This window comes from Fistularia commersonii, chromosome 6 (genome assembly GCF_037954325.1).
Source record: "Fistularia commersonii isolate RoL2024-O1a breed Wild chromosome 6, RoL_Fcom_v1.0, whole genome shotgun sequence".
In the NCBI taxonomy this organism is placed as follows: domain Eukaryota; kingdom Metazoa; phylum Chordata; class Actinopteri; order Syngnathiformes; family Fistulariidae; genus Fistularia; species Fistularia commersonii.
This window is the reverse complement of record NC_141289.1, coordinates 2055501-2073817: the sequence shown is the minus strand read 5'-3', so window position 1 is coordinate 2073817 and position 18317 is coordinate 2055501. Positions and strand designations below refer to the sequence as shown.

The window sequence follows — 18317 nt, the reverse complement described above, 5'->3', positions numbered from 1 at the left end:
CTCTTTATTTGTCCTGACAAGTCTGGATTTGTTTTTGTGCCCTGCAGAAGAAAACTCGCGAGATCGGCATGTTCTCGCGAGAGTAACGCCACACTCACACATTTCCGGGCAAAGGCTTTAGCTGACCCATCAAACCTGTCGAGCCGTGAAATGGTGACTAAAAATACCCTTCTTATCACCTTCCTGCTTTACATCGTCGAAGGTAATCTTTTATTTCCCTCTTTTTTATGGTTAAATTCTGCTTGTCACTCACGTTGTTAGCCGTCATCCACTGTTGACCGAGCGGTGCTCGCATTGCCTTGCTAGCACAGTTAGGTTGCGTAATCTATCAGTGGTATTTCGTTATATTACGCGTTTTAGCCAAAACAACATTATTATTGTTATTATTGTTATTATTGTTATTATTATTGTATCGGTTTTAAAATGATTTCCTGGCCATATATTAGTTAATTCTTTTTGTTAGACGGGATATATTCAAAGTGTGTCGACACAAGCTAGCAATCACAGAAACATTGTTACCTCTGCTACGTGCGACTTCTACGATGAAGTGTTTTCAAAATAATAATAAGTAAAAAAGTTAAATTAAAACCATTAGTCCGGATTTCGACTCAAAACAGGAGGACATTATTTGTCCTTGCTAAATGTAATATGAATGCTCTTACATGTAGTATTTCAATTGTTCTTATCCATTACATTTTCTTTTTCCGGTTCAATTTTTTTGCATTTTTATTGAATTTAAGAGCTTATGTTTGCTTCATTGCTTTCGTTTCCAGTACTTTTTAACGATTTTAATGCAACAAGGAACACATTTATGCATCTGCATATCACAATTGAGAACTGGATACATTTATGGTGATATGTTAATAAATATGTTGTGGCTTTAACATTGGATATGTTGGATCCTTGGCCCTGCGGGAGATAGATTAGTCCGGACACAGATGTCGGAAAGATGTTTGTTTCCGGCTTTAAATTTCCCCGGCCTGTCCTCCTCTTCCAGTTCGATGTGAGACGGCGCTCTCCCCGCCTCAGGATGTCCATGTCGATAAGGGGGAGCTGGTGTGGACCCCTGTCCCCGGAGAGAACAACCTGACTTACACAGTGCACCGGACAAAGTGAGCTTCAACCCGTCGACCGAGGAAACATCCATCAACTCGTGAAACTATACAAATACAGTAGAACCCCAGCTTATGAGTTTTAACTCGTTCTTTGACTCGTAAACCAAAACGCTCACGAACCGAATCAGTGTTTCTCACTGAATTCAATATAAACCCCATTGATCCGTCGTCAGGCGTCAAATACATGCTGTGGTCTTTTGAAACTCTTTTATGGGTTTATTTGTGGCAAAAAATCCAGATACGAACTTTAGATCAACTGAATTATTACAGTTTTTCTGCTGTTCTTTCTCTTCTTGACTGCACTTTTCCTCAACGTTCCCTTTGCTAAATCAGCAAAAATAAAGCCTTCTGGCATATGAGACCCTCGCTAACGCTATCTGCCAATGCTATATCCAGCGAGCTGTCTTTCATTAATCCGAACTATCAATAACTTTTCTACTTCTTCGAAGACTTGAGACCTTAGTTTTGTTAGCGTAGCCGCCCTTTAAGCCACATCAGCCGTCTTCAGAGCATTTTTGATGGTTGTCTTCGCCAGGTCGTAGCGCTCGACAAGCTCTGTAGCACGGGACACCGCTCTCAAGTTTAGCTATTTCCTTCTTCAGATCAACTGTAATTCTTAACTTCTCCTTAACTCCACCAGCACTGGCACTCTTAACTTTTTGGGAGCCATAATGAGGGTTAGCTTACTGAAAAAAAAAGCACATAAAAGCGTTATAACAAGAGGACATACCGATGAACCATGTAAACAACGAGTTGCACGCTGCTATGCTAAGCTTTTTTCATTTGTGTGTTCATGCAAAATTCCGATTTATTCGCGATTAGGTGCGTCCCCAAGCCGAGGTTGTGCTGTACTTGAAAATGAAGACCTTATCAATATTAATCTTAACCTGTTTAGTACCTCGGACTCGAAGCAAACCTGGCAGCCCATACCTGCCTGTGTCAGGACGCCACTGACCTCCTGCAATGTGAGTTTCACCACGACGGAGCCCACGTGCGTGTCGCTGAAGTTGCGAGCGGAGAGGCCGGGCGCCGCCTCAAAATTTATCGATGCCTGCAGCCGAAACGGTAAGACGGACGGCTCAGATTTGAATTTGAGTGTGTGTGTGTGTCAGAAGACTTAATAGTGGGCGATGTGTGTGTTGCTCCTCCAGCGTCCCGCTGCACTCCGGAGGTCAATGTGACGGCACAACCTGGTTACCTCACCATCCATCTGACAAGGACTGGAGTCGACCTGGTGGAGCATCACGGAAGCCACGTCAAATACCGGATCCTGAGCGGGAAGGAAGGCGAGGATCTGAAGGTCAGACGCCAGGGAGCTCCTGCGAACATCCGCTCAAATTGCAGAATATCTTCAAAAATGATGTTGCAGCAGTTTCACTGCAGCTTCCTCTTTGCCATTGGATCGACTTCAGCGTGAAAAATAATGTATCTGAAATCAGCGATAGTCACCGTATTTTCCAGACTAGCTGCACCCACTAATTAAAAAAAAATACATATATTTACACATATTAGCCGCACAGGACCATATGTCGCAGATATCCATGTTTTGAAATTAGATATTCAAACAGAAAAATTTTGTAAATGTTTATTTACATACCTTAATTGTTTCCAACACGGCTGAGCAAACAAAACAGAAAAGTCACTGTTGGTTTTGTTCATCCTCCTCAAAATCGTCGTCTTCGGTGTCGCAGTTGAAGAACCTCAGAAAATGTCCGTCGCACATTTTTTCGGTCGCTCGCGACGTCACGCAGCAGCCCGGCCCTTCGGAAACCCGCTGGCGATGGATTATTTCACACCGCTCCACTGGCAGATCAGCAGAAAAGGATGCTCTACACGTGCGGACGGTTTTTCTGAATGATTCACGCTAATGTCGAGTGGCTGCTAAAACTATATGTTTTGCACGTTGTGTTGTATTTTCAAAAACGAGCGTCGTCTTCTTTTTTTTGCTCTCTGACCTCCGGCCTTCGTCTCGTTTTTCTCCGATGGCCGTTAGCGAAGAAAAATCCCTAGATTAGCCGCAGGTTTCAAACAAGTAGCGGCTTATAGTCCGGAAAATACGGTAGCCAAAAATCCAGGGGGCACATCGGCGCGTCCACCTCGCAACAAGAAGCTTCCTGATTGGGTGGGGTCTCCATGTTCTCCAGACACGTGCGGGAGATCACCCAGACGTGTGCACGAGAAGGTGCACGGTCGTATGTCGCTATATGAAGCACGAACCGGTCCGGGTCGACCTCGCCACCAATGCTAGCGGTAATAAACCGCAACCCCGAGTGAAGGATCAGTATTATAGAGCAGTGTTTCCCAACCTTTTCTGAGCCACGGCGCATATTTTACATTAGAAAAATCACACGGCGCACCACCAAATAAATATGTCAAAAACAATTTTTAACAAATTCGAATGAAACCTGCTCTCAATTTACTTTGTGTGAAATCTAATGTATCTAATATCTGTAGATTCGTCAAGTTCCAACGCAAATTTCCCACTGATGTGCAACTTTTCCACAACACTTTTTTGCAACGTCTGAAGACACATCATCAATATGTCTGAAAATGGTATTATTTGAGAGAACTGGCTATTTCTTTATCAACGCCAGAGTCGAGCATTTCTTCTACAATGATTTTGCCGACAGGTCGTATTAATGTTTTGCTGTTTGGATTTAGAGACGAGTTCGGCAACTTTATAGCAGCTTTCACCGCTTTCTCACTCGTCTCGGTAGTTTTCAACAACACTGCCTGTTTGTTTACGCAGATTCAAGTACTTTTTATTTTAAAAATGTATCCGGCAAAGCCTCACTAATCACTCTGATACACAGACGCACAGGTTCATTCACTACCCGCTGCCCACATGGACATAGGAAGACACATTATTCGCGTCGGGTAAATAATTTTCGGACCGATCGGGTGAAAGTGGGCATTTTTCCACGGCGCACCTGATGATCTCTCACCGCACAGTGTTTTGGAAACACTGTTATAGATGATGGATAAAAAAGCAAAAATGAAAAGCCAATGTTTGACACGCTACGTAAACACTCGTTGCAGGACCTGCGTTTTTTTTTTCCCCCCGTCCTCCGTCAGATGTCGTCGGCCCGAGTGGGACATCAGTGACGTGTTGGTTCTCCACAGGTGTACAAAGACGTGTTTTCAAGCGTGTCCATCCGTGATCTAAAGGAAGGGGATCGTCACTGCGTCGCCGTCCAGTTCACCGTCTTCCAGGAGCCGGTGGGCCTGAGAAGCTGCAGCCGCTGCGTCACCATCCCATCGCCGAGTAAGGCCGCCATCTTGGGCGATGATAGGATTGTCTGATTGGATTTCCAACCTGAATTTGTGTGTGTGTGTGTGTGTGTGTGTGTGTGTGTGTGTGTGTGATTTCTCCACACAGAGACATACAGCCTGGAGATTGCACTCGGCACCTTGGCGTTTTTCATGATCGTTGGCAGCACGCTTCTCATCATTTTGCGCCTTTACAGCCCCAACATCAAGCGTTGGCTGAATCCCCCCGTCCGCATTCGAACCGTAAGCGCACAAACACACACACACACACACACACACACACCTAACGGTGATTCGATAGCTCAGTAGAAAAAGCTAGCTAGAAAGCTAGTACGTACCTCGGGATGCTTCCGACAACACCCGTTTCAGCCAGTTCTGCGATGGTGTTTGGAACAGGAGATCTTGGCGAGCCACCAAAACATGCTACATACACACACACACACACACACACACACACACACACACACACACACACACACACACACACACACACACACACACACACACACACAAGAACACTCCCCGCTGATTCAATAGCTCGGGAGAAAAAGCTAGCGAGAAAGCTACTATATACCCAAGGATGCTGTGGTGACACCCGTTTCAGCCAGCTCCACAGTGGTGTTTGCAGCAGGAGACCTTGGCGAACCACCGGGACATGCTATACACACACACACACACACACACTTAATGCTGATTCAATAGCTCAGTCGAAAAAGCTAGCTAGAAAGCGAGTATATACCTCAGGATGCTCTGACGACACCCATTTCAGCCAGCTCCACAATGGTGTTAGCAGCAGGAGACCTTGGCGAGCCACCAGAACATACACACATGCAAGCACACACACTCACACACACACACACACACACACACACACACACACACACACACACACACACACACTTAACGCTGATTTGATAGCTCAGTAGAAAAAGCTAGCTAGAAAGCTAGTACGTACCATGGGATGCTGCCGACGACACCCGTTTCAGCCAGTTCTGATGGTGTTTGGAGCAGGAGGTCTTGGCAAGCCACAGGAACATGCTACACACACACCGACAGACACACACACACACACTCACACGGAGCAGGACAGTGAGTCAATCTACCAGCCACCTCGGTGAGGAGGACGTGGGGAAACAAGACCTTCTTTTTGAAGAGGTTCAATGTTCCTCGTCCACGTAAAGAGAAACATACGGGGGCGTAGAAGGCCGAAGCTGCGAGAACGTCTCAGACCCTCCATCTCCCACGTCTCTGGTGGAGGAACTTGATAGAGATTTATTGTACGATGTGTTCAGATACCCTCGAGGTGGCACCCAGACCCGTCCTTGAAGCCGCTGTCTCTTCTTCTTCTCCCCCCCCAGGACTTATACCAATTCCCTCCAAGTCCTCTTACCGTTAACCAGCCTGACGAAGACAACATCGACTCCATTTCTGAAATCGTCGCCTTGGAGCCCGATGAAGGAAACGTCTCGCCTCCCTCTCAGCGCGTCAGCCCCGCGCCCTCACCGGTATTCAACGTACAAGATTCTTATTACCGACCACGGGAGCGTTTCGATTACGACATGTTTTGACTCCCGCCGCCCGTCCGCGGCTCCACCCTTCGGTCGGGCTGAAAACGTCCACACGCCAACCTGCGAAAAAAAGCACTTTGAACGTTCTCGAGGAGAACCGATGAGATTTATCCGGTCCCTGGTACCCAGGAAACTTTAAAAATCCAGTCCGTTTTCCAGAAAAGCCCTTCATTCCCTGCACCAGGAAGAGCAGGAAATCACACCACCATTGTGTTTTTTCCACCAATATATCAAATGCAAGGACGTAATTCAGGAAAACAACCTCCACGTGTTGCCGGTGGACTGCCGTTCCACACATCCCAAGTTTTCATCCAGTGCCTGCTGTCGTCCAAACAGCACAAATCGTCCCAAAAAACTGCCCCGAATGATAGAGTGTCTGTATATGTGACCCCACGATTGACCGGAGTCCAGTCCCGCCTCGCACTTTTTTCTGGACCGCAGGGATACACTCCAGCTTGATAAAGCGGCAACGACCCAGACGCAACCACTTCTACTCTCCCAAGACGTCGTCCTTCACCTTCGTAGCTGGATTCCATCCAAATCACACACTGGAGAAGGTGAATTTCGACAAGAGGACATAAGCATTAACAATCGTTCTGAGCTCTCGGCGGACAAATGGGAACGGGGGAATGGATTCCTTTAAATTTCCTATTAAAATTGTGTCTGTGTCTGTTTCATGTATTGCGTGGCCACGTTCAGCCGGGATGATCCACAATGTGACAGCGCCATGTAAGACGGTATTTTAATAGATTTAATAGACACATCGGATGTTTGTTTGCGAGTGTGGAGAGGAAGAGGGGAAAAACAGCCGTGGCTGGTTTGGAGACGCAACACGGGAGGAAGATATGGAGGTTCTAATCGGGAGTGAAGAAGATGGACAAGATCAGGAATGACGGCACATTTAATGAACTGTGTCTTTTGAATGTAAATCTCAAGGAAAACCCAGGTTTTTCCCCTCATCAGGACCTGTCCCACTTTATATGTTTGATTGTTCCATTACTTCATCCATATATTCTTCATTTCGAGGTGTGTTAAAGAGAATTTTTGCATTTTAGTAAATAATATATTTTTTTGTAATTTTTAAAAATAACTCAGATTCTCAACTCAATTATAAAGGGACATTATTAATTGTTATAGCCTGCAAATATGAATGTGTGTGTTTATAATAATATATATATATATGTGAGTGTTTTTCATTTTGCGTTTATTTCTTTTTTTTTTTGTAACTCCGCGCATGTCAACGTTCCGATAAGGACACGCCCCCTGACGTCATAAGCACGCGACGCACTGGAGAAACGTGGGACGAGACCGGGGACGGTGATAGCCGAGTTTACCCCGCTTCCGAGCACCCGAGTCGCCGCGACCATGGCGTCTATACAAGAACCGGAGGTCCAGCTGGCGCAGAGGTTGGCTTCGAACGAGAGACCTATCCGGACAAAGGCGATAAAGAAGCTTAGAAAGTACATTCGTGTCCGCTCGCAGAAGTCCTCAGGTAAGCTAGCTTCGTTTTTAGCTAGCTTGCTAACTACCCCGACCGTACGAAGGTTCGAGCCCGAAAAACACGCATATCGCTGTAAAAGTGAGCGAGAGAGTTCGGAAAAATCTCTCCGTGTGTGTGTGTGTGTGTGTGTGTGTGTGTGTGTGTGTGTGTGTGTGTGTGTGTGTGTGTGTGTGTGTGTGTGTGTGAGAGAGAAGACTAGCGGTTAAACTTTCTAACTTTACAATTACGGGCGCACATGGACCGGAAGTTGAGGCTCACATTAAAGATTGTATTGGTCCCAATGCGCTGGAGTGTAAAGTTGACGTCATTTCAATGTGTCGGAGCGAATTTCAAAATAAAAGTCATCTTTTTCCCATTTTTTTTTCTCTCAATTTAAATCTGAGAATTAATAATAAATACAACTTAAATCGCAAATAAGCCCTTACGTCCTAGCATTGGCAAGGCATCTTATTTACTTTTAAATGTTCTATTTTACAATGTAAAGGCTTTATAGCTTTGACTTTGACATTTTGTATTTTTATTTGTATTTCATATTCTCCCTCCTTCCTACTATTATCTATTATTGTTATGTTTTACATGAAACTCTGGCACAACGATTACCTTCGGGATAAATAAAGTAGTTCTTATTCTTAAATATTTAAAATCAATTTTCAATCACTTTAAAGGTCCTGAACTCTTTCTTATCGCCCGCCCACACTAAAGTCTTTAAAATGTTTAATGTCATGTAAGCAAATCCCGGACCTTTTTTTCATACCTGACTGCCTACTACTCCCATTTTATCGATAAGGTGTGTTTTAAATGTATAAAAATCTTTTTTTTTTTTTTATCCTAAACTTAAATATCTCCTGGACCTGTTCAGGCACATTAGAAGAATATGTTATTTCATTAAAAATGAGGTGAAGCAGCACATGGAATACCGTCACGCATAAATTTGCATGTGATTTTCCATGTACTGGTCATCTTTGCATCTGCAAACCGCTAGCGGCTGGAGGCTTGTTTGTGCGCGTGACTTTCAAATTCCCCTGCAGGCGGATTCACAAACGACGAGCTGCTCAAACTCTGGAAGGGTCTTTTCTACTGCCTGTGGATGCAGGACAAACCCCTCCTCCAGGTACGAAAGCGGCGAACATCTCCTCCTCTTCCGAGAGGAAGACAGATGACCGGGAGGGATGAAAACCTCGATTCTCGGTCGTTCTCGGCTTGCACATTAAATATCCTTCTACCGCGTTGCAGGAGGAACTCTCTCAGCTGATCTCCGGCCTGATCCACAGCTTCCACGACCTCGAAGGCCGTAAGACTTGACGCGGGGAGTTGCGAGACGCCGCGAACCGGTCGACCGAGTTCTCACGGTGGGGTTTTTTTTTTGTTGATTCCCGCAGAGCTCCTGTACCTGAAAGCATCCCTGCAGACCTTCAAGAGGGAGTGGACCGGCATCGACCGGCTGAGGATGGACAAATTCTTCCAGGTGGAGTTTTGACTTTTACGAGTATTTGGATGTAAGCTAAAAAAATGTGTAAAATTTAAAAAAAAAAAGGAAAATATTCATTAAAATTATACATTTATATTAAATAATTTAAACAATTTTTTTTGAGTGTCTTAAAATAAGAAAAAGTCAATATATATATATATGTTCAACTGCTGTTTTTTATTGTTTTTTTTTTTTGGTAACAAAAATACAGACCTGTCGATTGCGCTGAATTTAATTCGATGTGTTGCTTTTTTAGCTACAATTCGTGCCCGAGCTTTTCTTAAAAGTGGCAGATGGGAATGATTTTTAGTAGGGATTGAGAGGTTGGATTCTCATGTTTTTATTTTTTTTATTTTTTATTTTTTTCTAGTTGGTTCGCTTCATCTTCAGACAAGCGTTCGAACTGCTGAGGAGGAAGAACTGGGACAGCAGGTAACTCCTCCATTCAGAAAGAATAAACAGTATTAATTCATCGCACAATAAACATTTTAAGTTTATTAAATGTTAACCATGTCGGGCAGCTTTTACCTCTCAGAGTCATTTGGACTCGTTTCGTTAAAGAAAACACCGGAAGCCACGCGACCTCTGAAATTTAAAACGAATCAACACGGCGTGTAACGTTATTCGCCTTTACGCCGCGAACCATCAAAATGTGTTATTTTTAAAATCAACGAAAAACCGCAGAGAAAACAAAAAATGACGTTTCTGCATGCGACAAAAGATTTTGACGTTGGGTTAAAGGTTACTTTTAAGCAAAATACTCCATGTTTATTTGAATCCTCCTTGTATTTATGGGGGAAAAATAGCTTTCACTGGCGCGTGGGGGATAAAACGACAAAAATATTTTAATAAATAGATGTTACAAGATTGAAAAAAATCCTTTTTTTTTTTTTTTTTAAAACCAAAAAGTAGAAATAAATGTCATTTGAATGTAATCAGTGCAAAAATTGAATTTCTGAATGATGTGTGAATAAACAAGGGCCTGAAGGCACGTCTCAACATACCACCCTGTGATTGGCCGGTGCGGGGCGAACTCGGCCAATCACAGCCGAGATAAATCCCAGCATACACATCCATAACAAGTGAACGGACGGTCGCGGAATCCTTCTCCCGAACTCGCCGCCTCCTCTTCCCTCAGCGCCGTCGGCAGCTTCCTGGATCTGGTCTCCACGGAGATTCTCCACGGCGACAGCGAGGCGCCCGCCGGCCTGCAGTTCCACATCCTGGACCTCTACATGACCGAACTGGCGGCCGTCGGCTCCCAGGAGGTACGTCTTCTCTTCGCCCCGCGGGCTCGGAGTAATCCCGCGAGTACTCGGATACATCCGTCAGAAGTAACCCCCCCCCCGCCCGTGGCGTTCCCCAGCTCACCGCCGACCAGAACCTCACCTTCATCGAGCCCTTCTGCAAAACGGCGGCAAAGACCAAAGAGTAAGTCAAGATGTTTATCGATCGAACCTCAGCTTTTTAATCCTTTAATTGAACTCGATTATTGATTTTTAAGCGTTTTAAGACGTCGAGTGATGTTTCACCTCCGAACCTTCTGTTTTGGGTCGCCGCCTCGCCAGTCGGACGCTGTTCCGGGCGATCTGCGGCAGCTTCTTCAGCGCCATCATCGACCAGGCGCCCTACGCCATCGAGGACCTGATGAAGGAGCTGAAGGCGGCGCAGGACTCGGACTCGGACTCCGGACAAGCGTCCGAGGAGGAGGAGGAGGTCGAGAAGAAGGAGTGCAGAGCCAGAAGGAAAGAAGCCAAGAAAGGCAGAGAGAAGCAGATTAATGGTACGTTCATTTATTTTAATCTTCCGTTGTTTCTTTTACATGCGTATTTTGTGTCTGCGCCTTAAATAAAATGTGGAGCGATCCCTCGCTGTTGCGCGAATTGCTTTTCACGGTTTCGCTACTTCACGGATTTGCATCGTGTTCCGCATTCTGATTGGCTAAAAAAAGTCACTCCGCTTCTTCTCTACCTGTGCGTCAATAACGTTGCAGTTTAATACGTACACGTACGTAAAACAGTTTGTTAAATTTACATGACGTACGTGCAAATTCTCTTGCGATTTCGAGTTTCTCTAAAACCCATAATGTTGACAAAACGCTCTGGAGCGACAAAAGGGCCCAAAAGGCAGCGGAAGATGCTATCTATGGCAGATAAAATTAAACCTCTGGACATGCTAAGGGAAGCTAAAAGCTATGCGGCTGTAGGTCGGCATTACGGAATGAATGAATCTTCCGTTCGTTCCGGAAAGAAGGAAGAAAAAAACATAAGGACGACAGCGGTGATAAGTTTTAATAACGATGAAAAAGGGTTGCAACTGTCCGCAACAAGACCATGGTGAGGATGGAATCTGCATTAGCTCGACATTACGTTGGATACAAACGTTACCTGCACAAACGCGAGCCTGTCAAATGGTTTGTTCTTTTTTTTCAATGTATAATAGAGTATTTAATTGTATAATAATTTAAAAAAAAAAAGGTTTCTACTTCACAGATTTTGCCTATCACTGGTTCTTTTTGGAACGTAACCCCGCGAAAAACAAGGGTTTACTGTATTTATATTATCAAAAATAGACGTTCCAGGCAAAGGGGACGTTTTCGGGACGGAACAATCCGGAAATACTTTCTGATTCTTTTTGAATGTTTTCTTTGAAGGGTTTGTCAGAAAATTCTTGGAGGCCAATTTACGCCCAGGTTGCGTTCGTACCTTCAAAAAAGTCACTTACCATGTATGCTTTCTGTCGCCGTGGTTGAGCAAAAGGTGCAATGAGTTTACGTCAAAGTTCTGGATCAGAAAAACGCCCGCTGGCGTCGACTTCTGTTCCAGGAAGTAGCCTACACCTTTTTTTTAACTTCGCATTCCCACAAGCATGGGGGGACCAAGGTGGTGGACAACATGGAGGTGGAAGCTGCCACAGTGTTCATGGACTATCAGATGGGTTGAAGTGTGAAGCTTTTTTTTTTTGGCTATGAGTTCCACCAAGCATCAACATCAAGAGTTCCTGTGGAACCGTAAAAAGTCCCCGGCTCGGCGTAGGAGCTAAATTGGAGCGTGGAACTGAACCGAGGTCCTGATCCCGGGTTCCCCTGCTGTCCGAAAACGTGAGACGGTCAACTTCCTGGAAAGGCTCCAAGCACTGCAAGAAGTTCCTGAAGTTCTTGTCGTCTTGTCACGAGAAGATTCTGGTGTTCGGAGTAGCTTGCAAGTCCCACCAATCACAGGTGTCACATGAGTTCCTATGGAAACATGAAGACCCTGGAAAGGGAGCTACGCTGGTTTTAGGGACTGAAGGTCCACTATCTTGGTTCCTTGTTGTCTGAATGGATCAAGAAGTTGACTAATTCCTGTTTTCAGGTCATAAATCCCACCAAGATGACGACGACGATGAAGATGAGGACCTTCTTCACCTGGAGGAGTCCGACTCAGAGTTTCCACTTGACGATGAGGACATTGGACCGGTTTTACAGGTGAGGTTGAGGACCACCTGAACCCAGACCGCGGGATCGTCGCTTGGTTGCTCAAGAGCTTCTGTCCACGTTCTGCAGTTTGACTACACGGCTCTGGCCGACAAGCTCCTGGAGTTGTCCAGCCGGAGCTTCACGCCCAGCGAGAACCGGAAGAGGCTCTACGGGATCATTAAAGTGTGAGTCCTCCTGACCCGGAGAAATTAAAGAAGGAAAGCGACAAATGTCCGGAATTGAACTCCTCCTTCGGATTGCTCCTTTCGGGGTCACCACAGCCAATCATCTGCCTCCATCTAACCCTCTTCTCTAACATCCTGTCCTCTCCTCTCCGGTCCTCCTCAAGTTTCCCTCCAACCTTCTTCTTCATCCCTCTTCCGTCCAGGTCCAAACCATCTCCAACTTTATCTCCAGAACATCTATCATGTGCCGTCCCTCTGGTGGACTTTTTCCCGATCCTCTCCTCACCCCGACAGAGGAACCTCCACATCTGTATCTCTGCTGCGTCCCGTCTTCTGCTTCTCCTCTTGTATAACCCCTGAACCATTCCAGTATGCTTGTTTCTCCATTCCTCTGGACCGTCAACCCTTGGTACTCAAAGTCCTTCTACCTTCTTCTCCACTCCCTGTGGACTCTCTGCTCCTTGTGGGTCCCATCTTGCCTCGGTTCATCTTCATTCCCCTCCTTCCCAGGAGCATACCTCCTTCCCAGGAGCATACCTCCTTCCCAGGAGCAGACCTCCTTCCCAGGAGCAGACCTCCTTCCCAGGAGCAGACCTCCTTCCCAGGAGCATACCTCCTTCCCAGGAGCATACCTCCTTCCCAGGAGCAGACCTCCTTCCCAGGAGCAGACCTCCTTCCCAGGAGCAGACCTCCTTCCACTCTCTGCTTTTCACTCCACATCTCGGTGTCCTCTGCAAAACATCGTAGTCGGTATGCTTTCTTGCTGTGTGCCAAATTTAGCGTAAACAAGCCTGAGTGCACCAGAGTGCGATAGCGGCTAAGCTATGCTAGCCAAATCTGATGACGGCCTCAACAAACACGTCCAGTTATGGGGAGGACCTCCTAAAAGACCTACAGGAGGGAGTGCTTTTGTGCTGCTGCCATCTGACCTGATGTCCTCTCTTGTGTTCCTGCAGGCTGCGAGATCTCAGTGAAGGTAAGAGCTGAAAGAAGACCTTTCACCGCATCCTTCGGGATTTCAGTAGTTGACCTCCCCCTTTCCCTTTTTGTTTTGCCTGTCAGGCATCTTCCCCCAGGACGAGTATCCCGAAGAGGTGTCCACGGACGAGGACGACGACATGTTTGGCACCAGGAAGAGGGTGAAGAAGTTCCACCACGGCAACGAGGAGGAGGAGGAGGCCCCTGGCGCCAAGAAAAGAAAAGGTCTGAACCCCCACTTTCAACCCCTGATTTGTGGGTCACCCATCTGCTGATTTGTAGTGGACTAAAGAAATCTGGCGGGTTTAGAGCTGCAGGGCGTTAGCAGTCACTCATCGCCCTTGGATACGGTTGCCAACCGCACATCTTTTTACTGAAACCAGCTGTAAAAGAAAATTTGATCTTGGCACCAAGGAGAAGTGTCCATACTTTGGACCGCCTGTTTAGCATTAGCATGGCGTTGACCCAGCGTTAGCCTGAACTTGGCATGGTGTCCGCTTGGCAATAACTTTGGCATTAGCCGAACCTTGGCTTGGTGTTAGCCCGGCATTAGTTTTGGGGTTAGCCTGGCGTTACCTGGAATTAGCCTAGCCTTGGCTTGGTGTTAGCCTTGACGTTAGCCTTGCCTTGGCTTGGTGTTACCTTGGCATTACCTTGGTATTAGCCCAACCTTGACTTGGTGTTAGCACAACCATGACATGGTGTTAGCCTGGCGTTAGCCCGGCGTTACCTGGGCATTAGCCTAGCCTTTGCTTGGTGTAACCCCTTGTGGCTTGGTGTTATCCTGGCATCACCTTGGTGTTAGCCTGGCCTTTGCTTGGTGTTAGCTGGGCATTGCCAAACTGTTAGCCTGGCATTATTTCTGGTGATAGCCTGCCATTAGCCTAGCCTTGGCTTGGTATAACCCCTTGTGGCTCGGTTTTACCTTGGCGTTAGCCTGGCATTACTTTCTGAGTTAGCCTAGCGTTACCTGGACGTTAGCCTAGCCTTGGCTTGTCGTAACCCCTTATGGCTTGGCGTTATCCTGGCATCACCATGCTGTTAGCCTGGCCTTACCTTGACATTAGCCTAACTTTGACTTGGTGTTAGCTCAACCTTGACATGGTGTCAGCCCGGCATGAGTTTTGGCGTTAGCCCGGCATTACCTGGGCATTAGCCTAGCTTTGGCTTGGTGTAACCCCTTGTGGCTTGGTGTTACCTTGGCGTTAGCTTGGCCTTGGCTTGTGTTAGCCCGGCATTAGTTTTGGGGCTAGCCTAACTTTGGCTTGGTGTAACCCCTCGTAGCTTTGCGTTATCTCGGCATTAGCATGTTGTTAGCCTGTCATTACCTTGGAATTAGCCTGGCGTTAGCTGCCTCCATGCCACCGCTTTTCCCCCCCATTCTGTCCCCGGGACACGAGTGCATCAGAGATTTTGAAAAAGTAAGACGACTCCCTCAACTAGCCAAGGTCAAACCTCGCTTAGCACCGTGATAACATCAATAACTACCCTTCGACGGGTTAACTAAGTTAGCAAGTAAACTCTGCCGCGCACAATCCTGCGCGTTGATGCCGTTTTCTGTCGGTTTCAGTGAAAACCAAAGCCTCGGATGGAACGGGCGAGCCGGCAGCGTCGGGCGGCAACAAGGACGAGGAGGAGGAGAAGCAGAAGAATAAGAAGAAGAGGAAGAAGAAAAAGAAGAAAGCGGGACCGAGCGGCGAGGAGGCGTCCAAGCAGGAGGACGGCGGCGAGGCTGTAACGCAGAGCGACGTCAACGACGAAGCGGCGGCGGCGAGTCAGGAGGCATCAGGACCAGAACCTTCAGAGAAGGAGGAGGAGATGGACCAGGAAAAGGAGGTGGAAGTTTCCACTCCGGACGGCGCCGCCTCCTCAGGGAAGAAGAAGAAGAGGAAGAAGAAGAAGAAGAGCTCCAGGATGGAGGAGCGACGGAACCAGCTGGAGGCGGAGCCTGTGGCGGCGGCGGAGACGAAAGAGGACGCCGGCGAGAAGACGGAGGAAGACGAGGCGTCCAAAGATCCCAAGGAGGACAAAGTAGACGTCACGCCTGTGGAGTTCTGTGGAAACACGCCGATGACGAGGAGGAAGAAGAAGCTACAGGAAGCGGCGGCGGCGGCGGCTGCAGGAACCGCTCCGCCGCCGCTTCCTGAGAGTCAAGGCGTCGCCATGACGACGGCCAAGAGGAGGAGGAAGGCCGCCGACGAGAGCGAAGGTCCTCCGCCCGACGAGAAGACGCCGGATTCGGAGGAGGAGACGCCCGGCAAGAGGAAGAAGAGGCGGAAGATCCCCGTGGTGTTTGAGTTCGAGGCCGAGGAGGCGGGGTTGGGGGCGGAGCCTGAGCAAGCCCCGCCTCCTACCGCAGGGAAGAAGAAGAAGAAGGCGGCGGCGGCGGCGGACTTTGCAAGCTTTCAAAGAAAAGCATCCGTCCCGACGCCGCTCTTCTGCAGGACCAAGGGAAGGGTAGGAACCTGTGTGTGTGTGTGTGTGTGTGTGTGTGTGTGTGTGTGTGTGTGTGTGTGTGTGCGCGTCTTACCCGGCGTGTGTTTTCCGCCCGCAGGTGTGTCAGGCGCCGTCGTCCGAGTCCAAGAAGGTGACCTTCCGCCTCAAGAACAACAAAACAGCCGGTGAGGAAACATCACGTCATGAAAACCCTATTGCAGGCGTTGTGTGTGTGTGTGTGTGTGTGTGTGTGTGTGTGTGTGTGTGTGTGTGGATCAATGGGGTTTTGGTTTTAATAAACTTACATAACATAACTTACATAGGCGTAAACATAAACTTAAGCACGCATTTCCAGTTGTGGCCACTAGGGGGCGCCAGAGAACCACCTAAAGGTTTTAATTATTAAACACACACACCGGACAAACTTTTCGCGATTTCTTCTTCTCCATACAAACGGAGCATCTCTTGCAGCTACTTGGCATCTGGAGAAATTAATTCATTCATTCAGATGTTTCACGATCCCACCGTGATGTGAAATTAATTAGAAAAACAAATAAAAAGTGCAAATTAGCAGTAAAGTGCATTGTTACATACTGAGGTATGAAGTATAAAATGCACATGTATAGGAACTGATATTTGACGGCATGAGAGAGAAGGACCAAAAGGTTTTGTTTTTTTTTTTTTTTTACAGTTGTACCGCCCCTAAAAAAATTTATTTTTTTTTTTAATTTATTTATTTATTTTTTTCTTCTTTTTCCCTTTTTGTACAGTTTAGAGTACAGGTTGGTAGGTTGTACCATAATGATATATGGTGCAGCAAGAGCATGATGGTTTTTTATTATATTTTATTTTTTACTTTTTGCAGGGCCAATTATACAAACAGTGTGCGTTCTTGTCCAGTGGACAATTCTGGGAACAACTTTTGATATGATTTTTTTGACTGCTTTTTTTCTTTTGTGTGCAAAGGTTGGTGGGTCGTACCATAATGGTATAAGGTGCAGCAGCACCATTTTTTTTTTCTATTTTTTTTTTTTTTTTTAGCAACGTGAGTTATACGAATTGCGTCTGTCTTGTCCACTTGATGCTTAATGTTAACAGGACCTTTGTAAAAAACAATTTTGTATGTTTTTGTTTTTTTTTTTGTATAGTTTAGTGCAGAGGTCAGTGGGTCGTACCATAACGGTATATGCAGCTCTAGCATGATGGTTTTCTATTTATTAAAAAAAATTTTTTTTTTTTTTTTTTTTTTTTTTTTGCATTTCTAATTTGCGTGGGTCTTGTTCGGTTCAATTTAACGTTTATTATATAACAATTATTTAACGTTTTTTTGACTGCTTTTTAAAAAAATTTTTGTGCAAAGTCGATGGGTCGTACCATAACGGTATATGGTGCAGCAGCACCATGATTTTTTTTTTTTTTTCCAAATTTTTTGTTTCCCACAACGTGAGTTATACAAATTGCGTCGGTCTCGTACAGTTGATTCTTACAGGAACTTTGTAAGAAAACAATTTTGTATGATTTCTTTTTTTTTTTATACCATAACGATATATGCAGCAACAGCATGATGGTTCACACTTGCAAGAACCTCATGAAAAATGATTTTTTTAATACTCTTTTTTTTTTTTTTTTTTTTTACTGCTTTTTAAAAAAAAATTTGTGCGAAGTCGACGGGTCGTACCATAATGGTATATGGTGCAACAGCATGATGGTTTTCTAGTCATTAAAAAAAAATGTGTTTCTGCAAGAACCTCATGAAAAACAATTTTTTTAACACTCTTTTTTTTACGGCTTTTTTTTTTTTTTTTTTAAATTGTGCAAAGTCGATGGGTCGTACCATAACGGAACATAATACGTCTGAAATCTTTTTTTAATAATATTCCCGGGTGCTTTATTTCAACACTCTGCGTTCCGCCCCGGGGGTTTTTACAAAAAAGTGCCTTAAAAAAGTAAAAAAGTGACCCGCCTTTCTCTCGGTTCCGCAGAGTTCCGGAAGACGGACCGCAGCCTCCTCCTGAGCCCGGACGGGACCTCCAGGGTGGCCTTCGACCCGGCGCAGAAGCCCAAGACGGGGGTCCTGAAGTCGCCCCTGGCGGCGCCGACGACGACCGCCGGCGGCGGCAGGAAGAAAGGCCGGCCGGCGAAGCCGCGTCCGACCGCCGCCGACTTCTTCTGACGGACCGCAAACACAACCGGAGACGTTCAAGGATTTTTATTATCGGGTTTGCAGGGAGCAGATGCAGCGCCCCCGCGACAAGAGTGACACTTTAATAAAAGTTACTCCCTTTTATATACTCTGTGTGTGTGTGTGTGTGTGTGACTTACAACACCTTTTTTTTTTT

The 18317-nt window shown here is 46.1% G+C and overlaps 2 protein-coding genes across 2 annotated transcripts; both read left to right on the top strand.

The window, feature by feature from the left end:
• The first annotated feature begins 71 nt into the window (after positions 1 to 71).
• Positions 72 to 6632, top strand: ifngr2 (interferon gamma receptor 2). The gene is made up of 7 exons (XM_086147722.1): positions 72 to 202; positions 998 to 1112; positions 2011 to 2180; positions 2267 to 2415; positions 4239 to 4380; positions 4495 to 4628; positions 5744 to 6632. Exons 1-7 carry the CDS (start codon positions 151 to 153, stop codon positions 5951 to 5953), a joined length of 972 nt encoding a protein of 323 aa, XP_086003848.1. The 5' UTR covers positions 72 to 150; the 3' UTR covers positions 5954 to 6632.
• Positions 6633 to 7205: 573 nt separating this feature from the next.
• Positions 7206 to 18265, top strand: rrp1 (ribosomal RNA processing 1). The gene is made up of 15 exons (XM_086147721.1): positions 7206 to 7445; positions 8483 to 8565; positions 8688 to 8745; positions 8834 to 8919; positions 9293 to 9354; positions 10061 to 10190; positions 10289 to 10353; positions 10491 to 10705; positions 12276 to 12388; positions 12467 to 12564; positions 13521 to 13540; positions 13627 to 13767; positions 15113 to 15999; positions 16097 to 16163; positions 17961 to 18265. Exons 1-15 carry the CDS (start codon positions 7319 to 7321, stop codon positions 18149 to 18151), a joined length of 2343 nt encoding a protein of 780 aa, XP_086003847.1. The 5' UTR covers positions 7206 to 7318; the 3' UTR covers positions 18152 to 18265.
• Positions 18266 to 18317: the final 52 nt, after the last annotated feature.

Excerpts from the sequence above, each read along its gene's own strand:
- ifngr2 (XM_086147722.1), top strand. The coding sequence starts at position 151 with ATGGTGACTAAAAATACCCTTCTTATCACCTTCCTGCTTTACATCGTC. Across the intron at positions 2,181-2,266 it reads CGATGCCTGCAGCCGAAACG|CGTCCCGCTGCACTCCGGAG; the intron begins GTAAGACGGACG and ends TTGCTCCTCCAG. Across the intron at positions 4,629-5,743 it reads CCCCCGTCCGCATTCGAACC|GACTTATACCAATTCCCTCC; the intron begins GTAAGCGCACAA and ends CTCCCCCCCCAG.
- rrp1 (XM_086147721.1), top strand. The coding sequence starts at position 7,319 with ATGGCGTCTATACAAGAACCGGAGGTCCAGCTGGCGCAGAGGTTGGCT. Across the intron at positions 8,920-9,292 it reads GGATGGACAAATTCTTCCAG|TTGGTTCGCTTCATCTTCAG; the intron begins GTGGAGTTTTGA and ends ATTTTTTTCTAG. Across the intron at positions 10,191-10,288 it reads CGGCCGTCGGCTCCCAGGAG|CTCACCGCCGACCAGAACCT; the intron begins GTACGTCTTCTC and ends GGCGTTCCCCAG.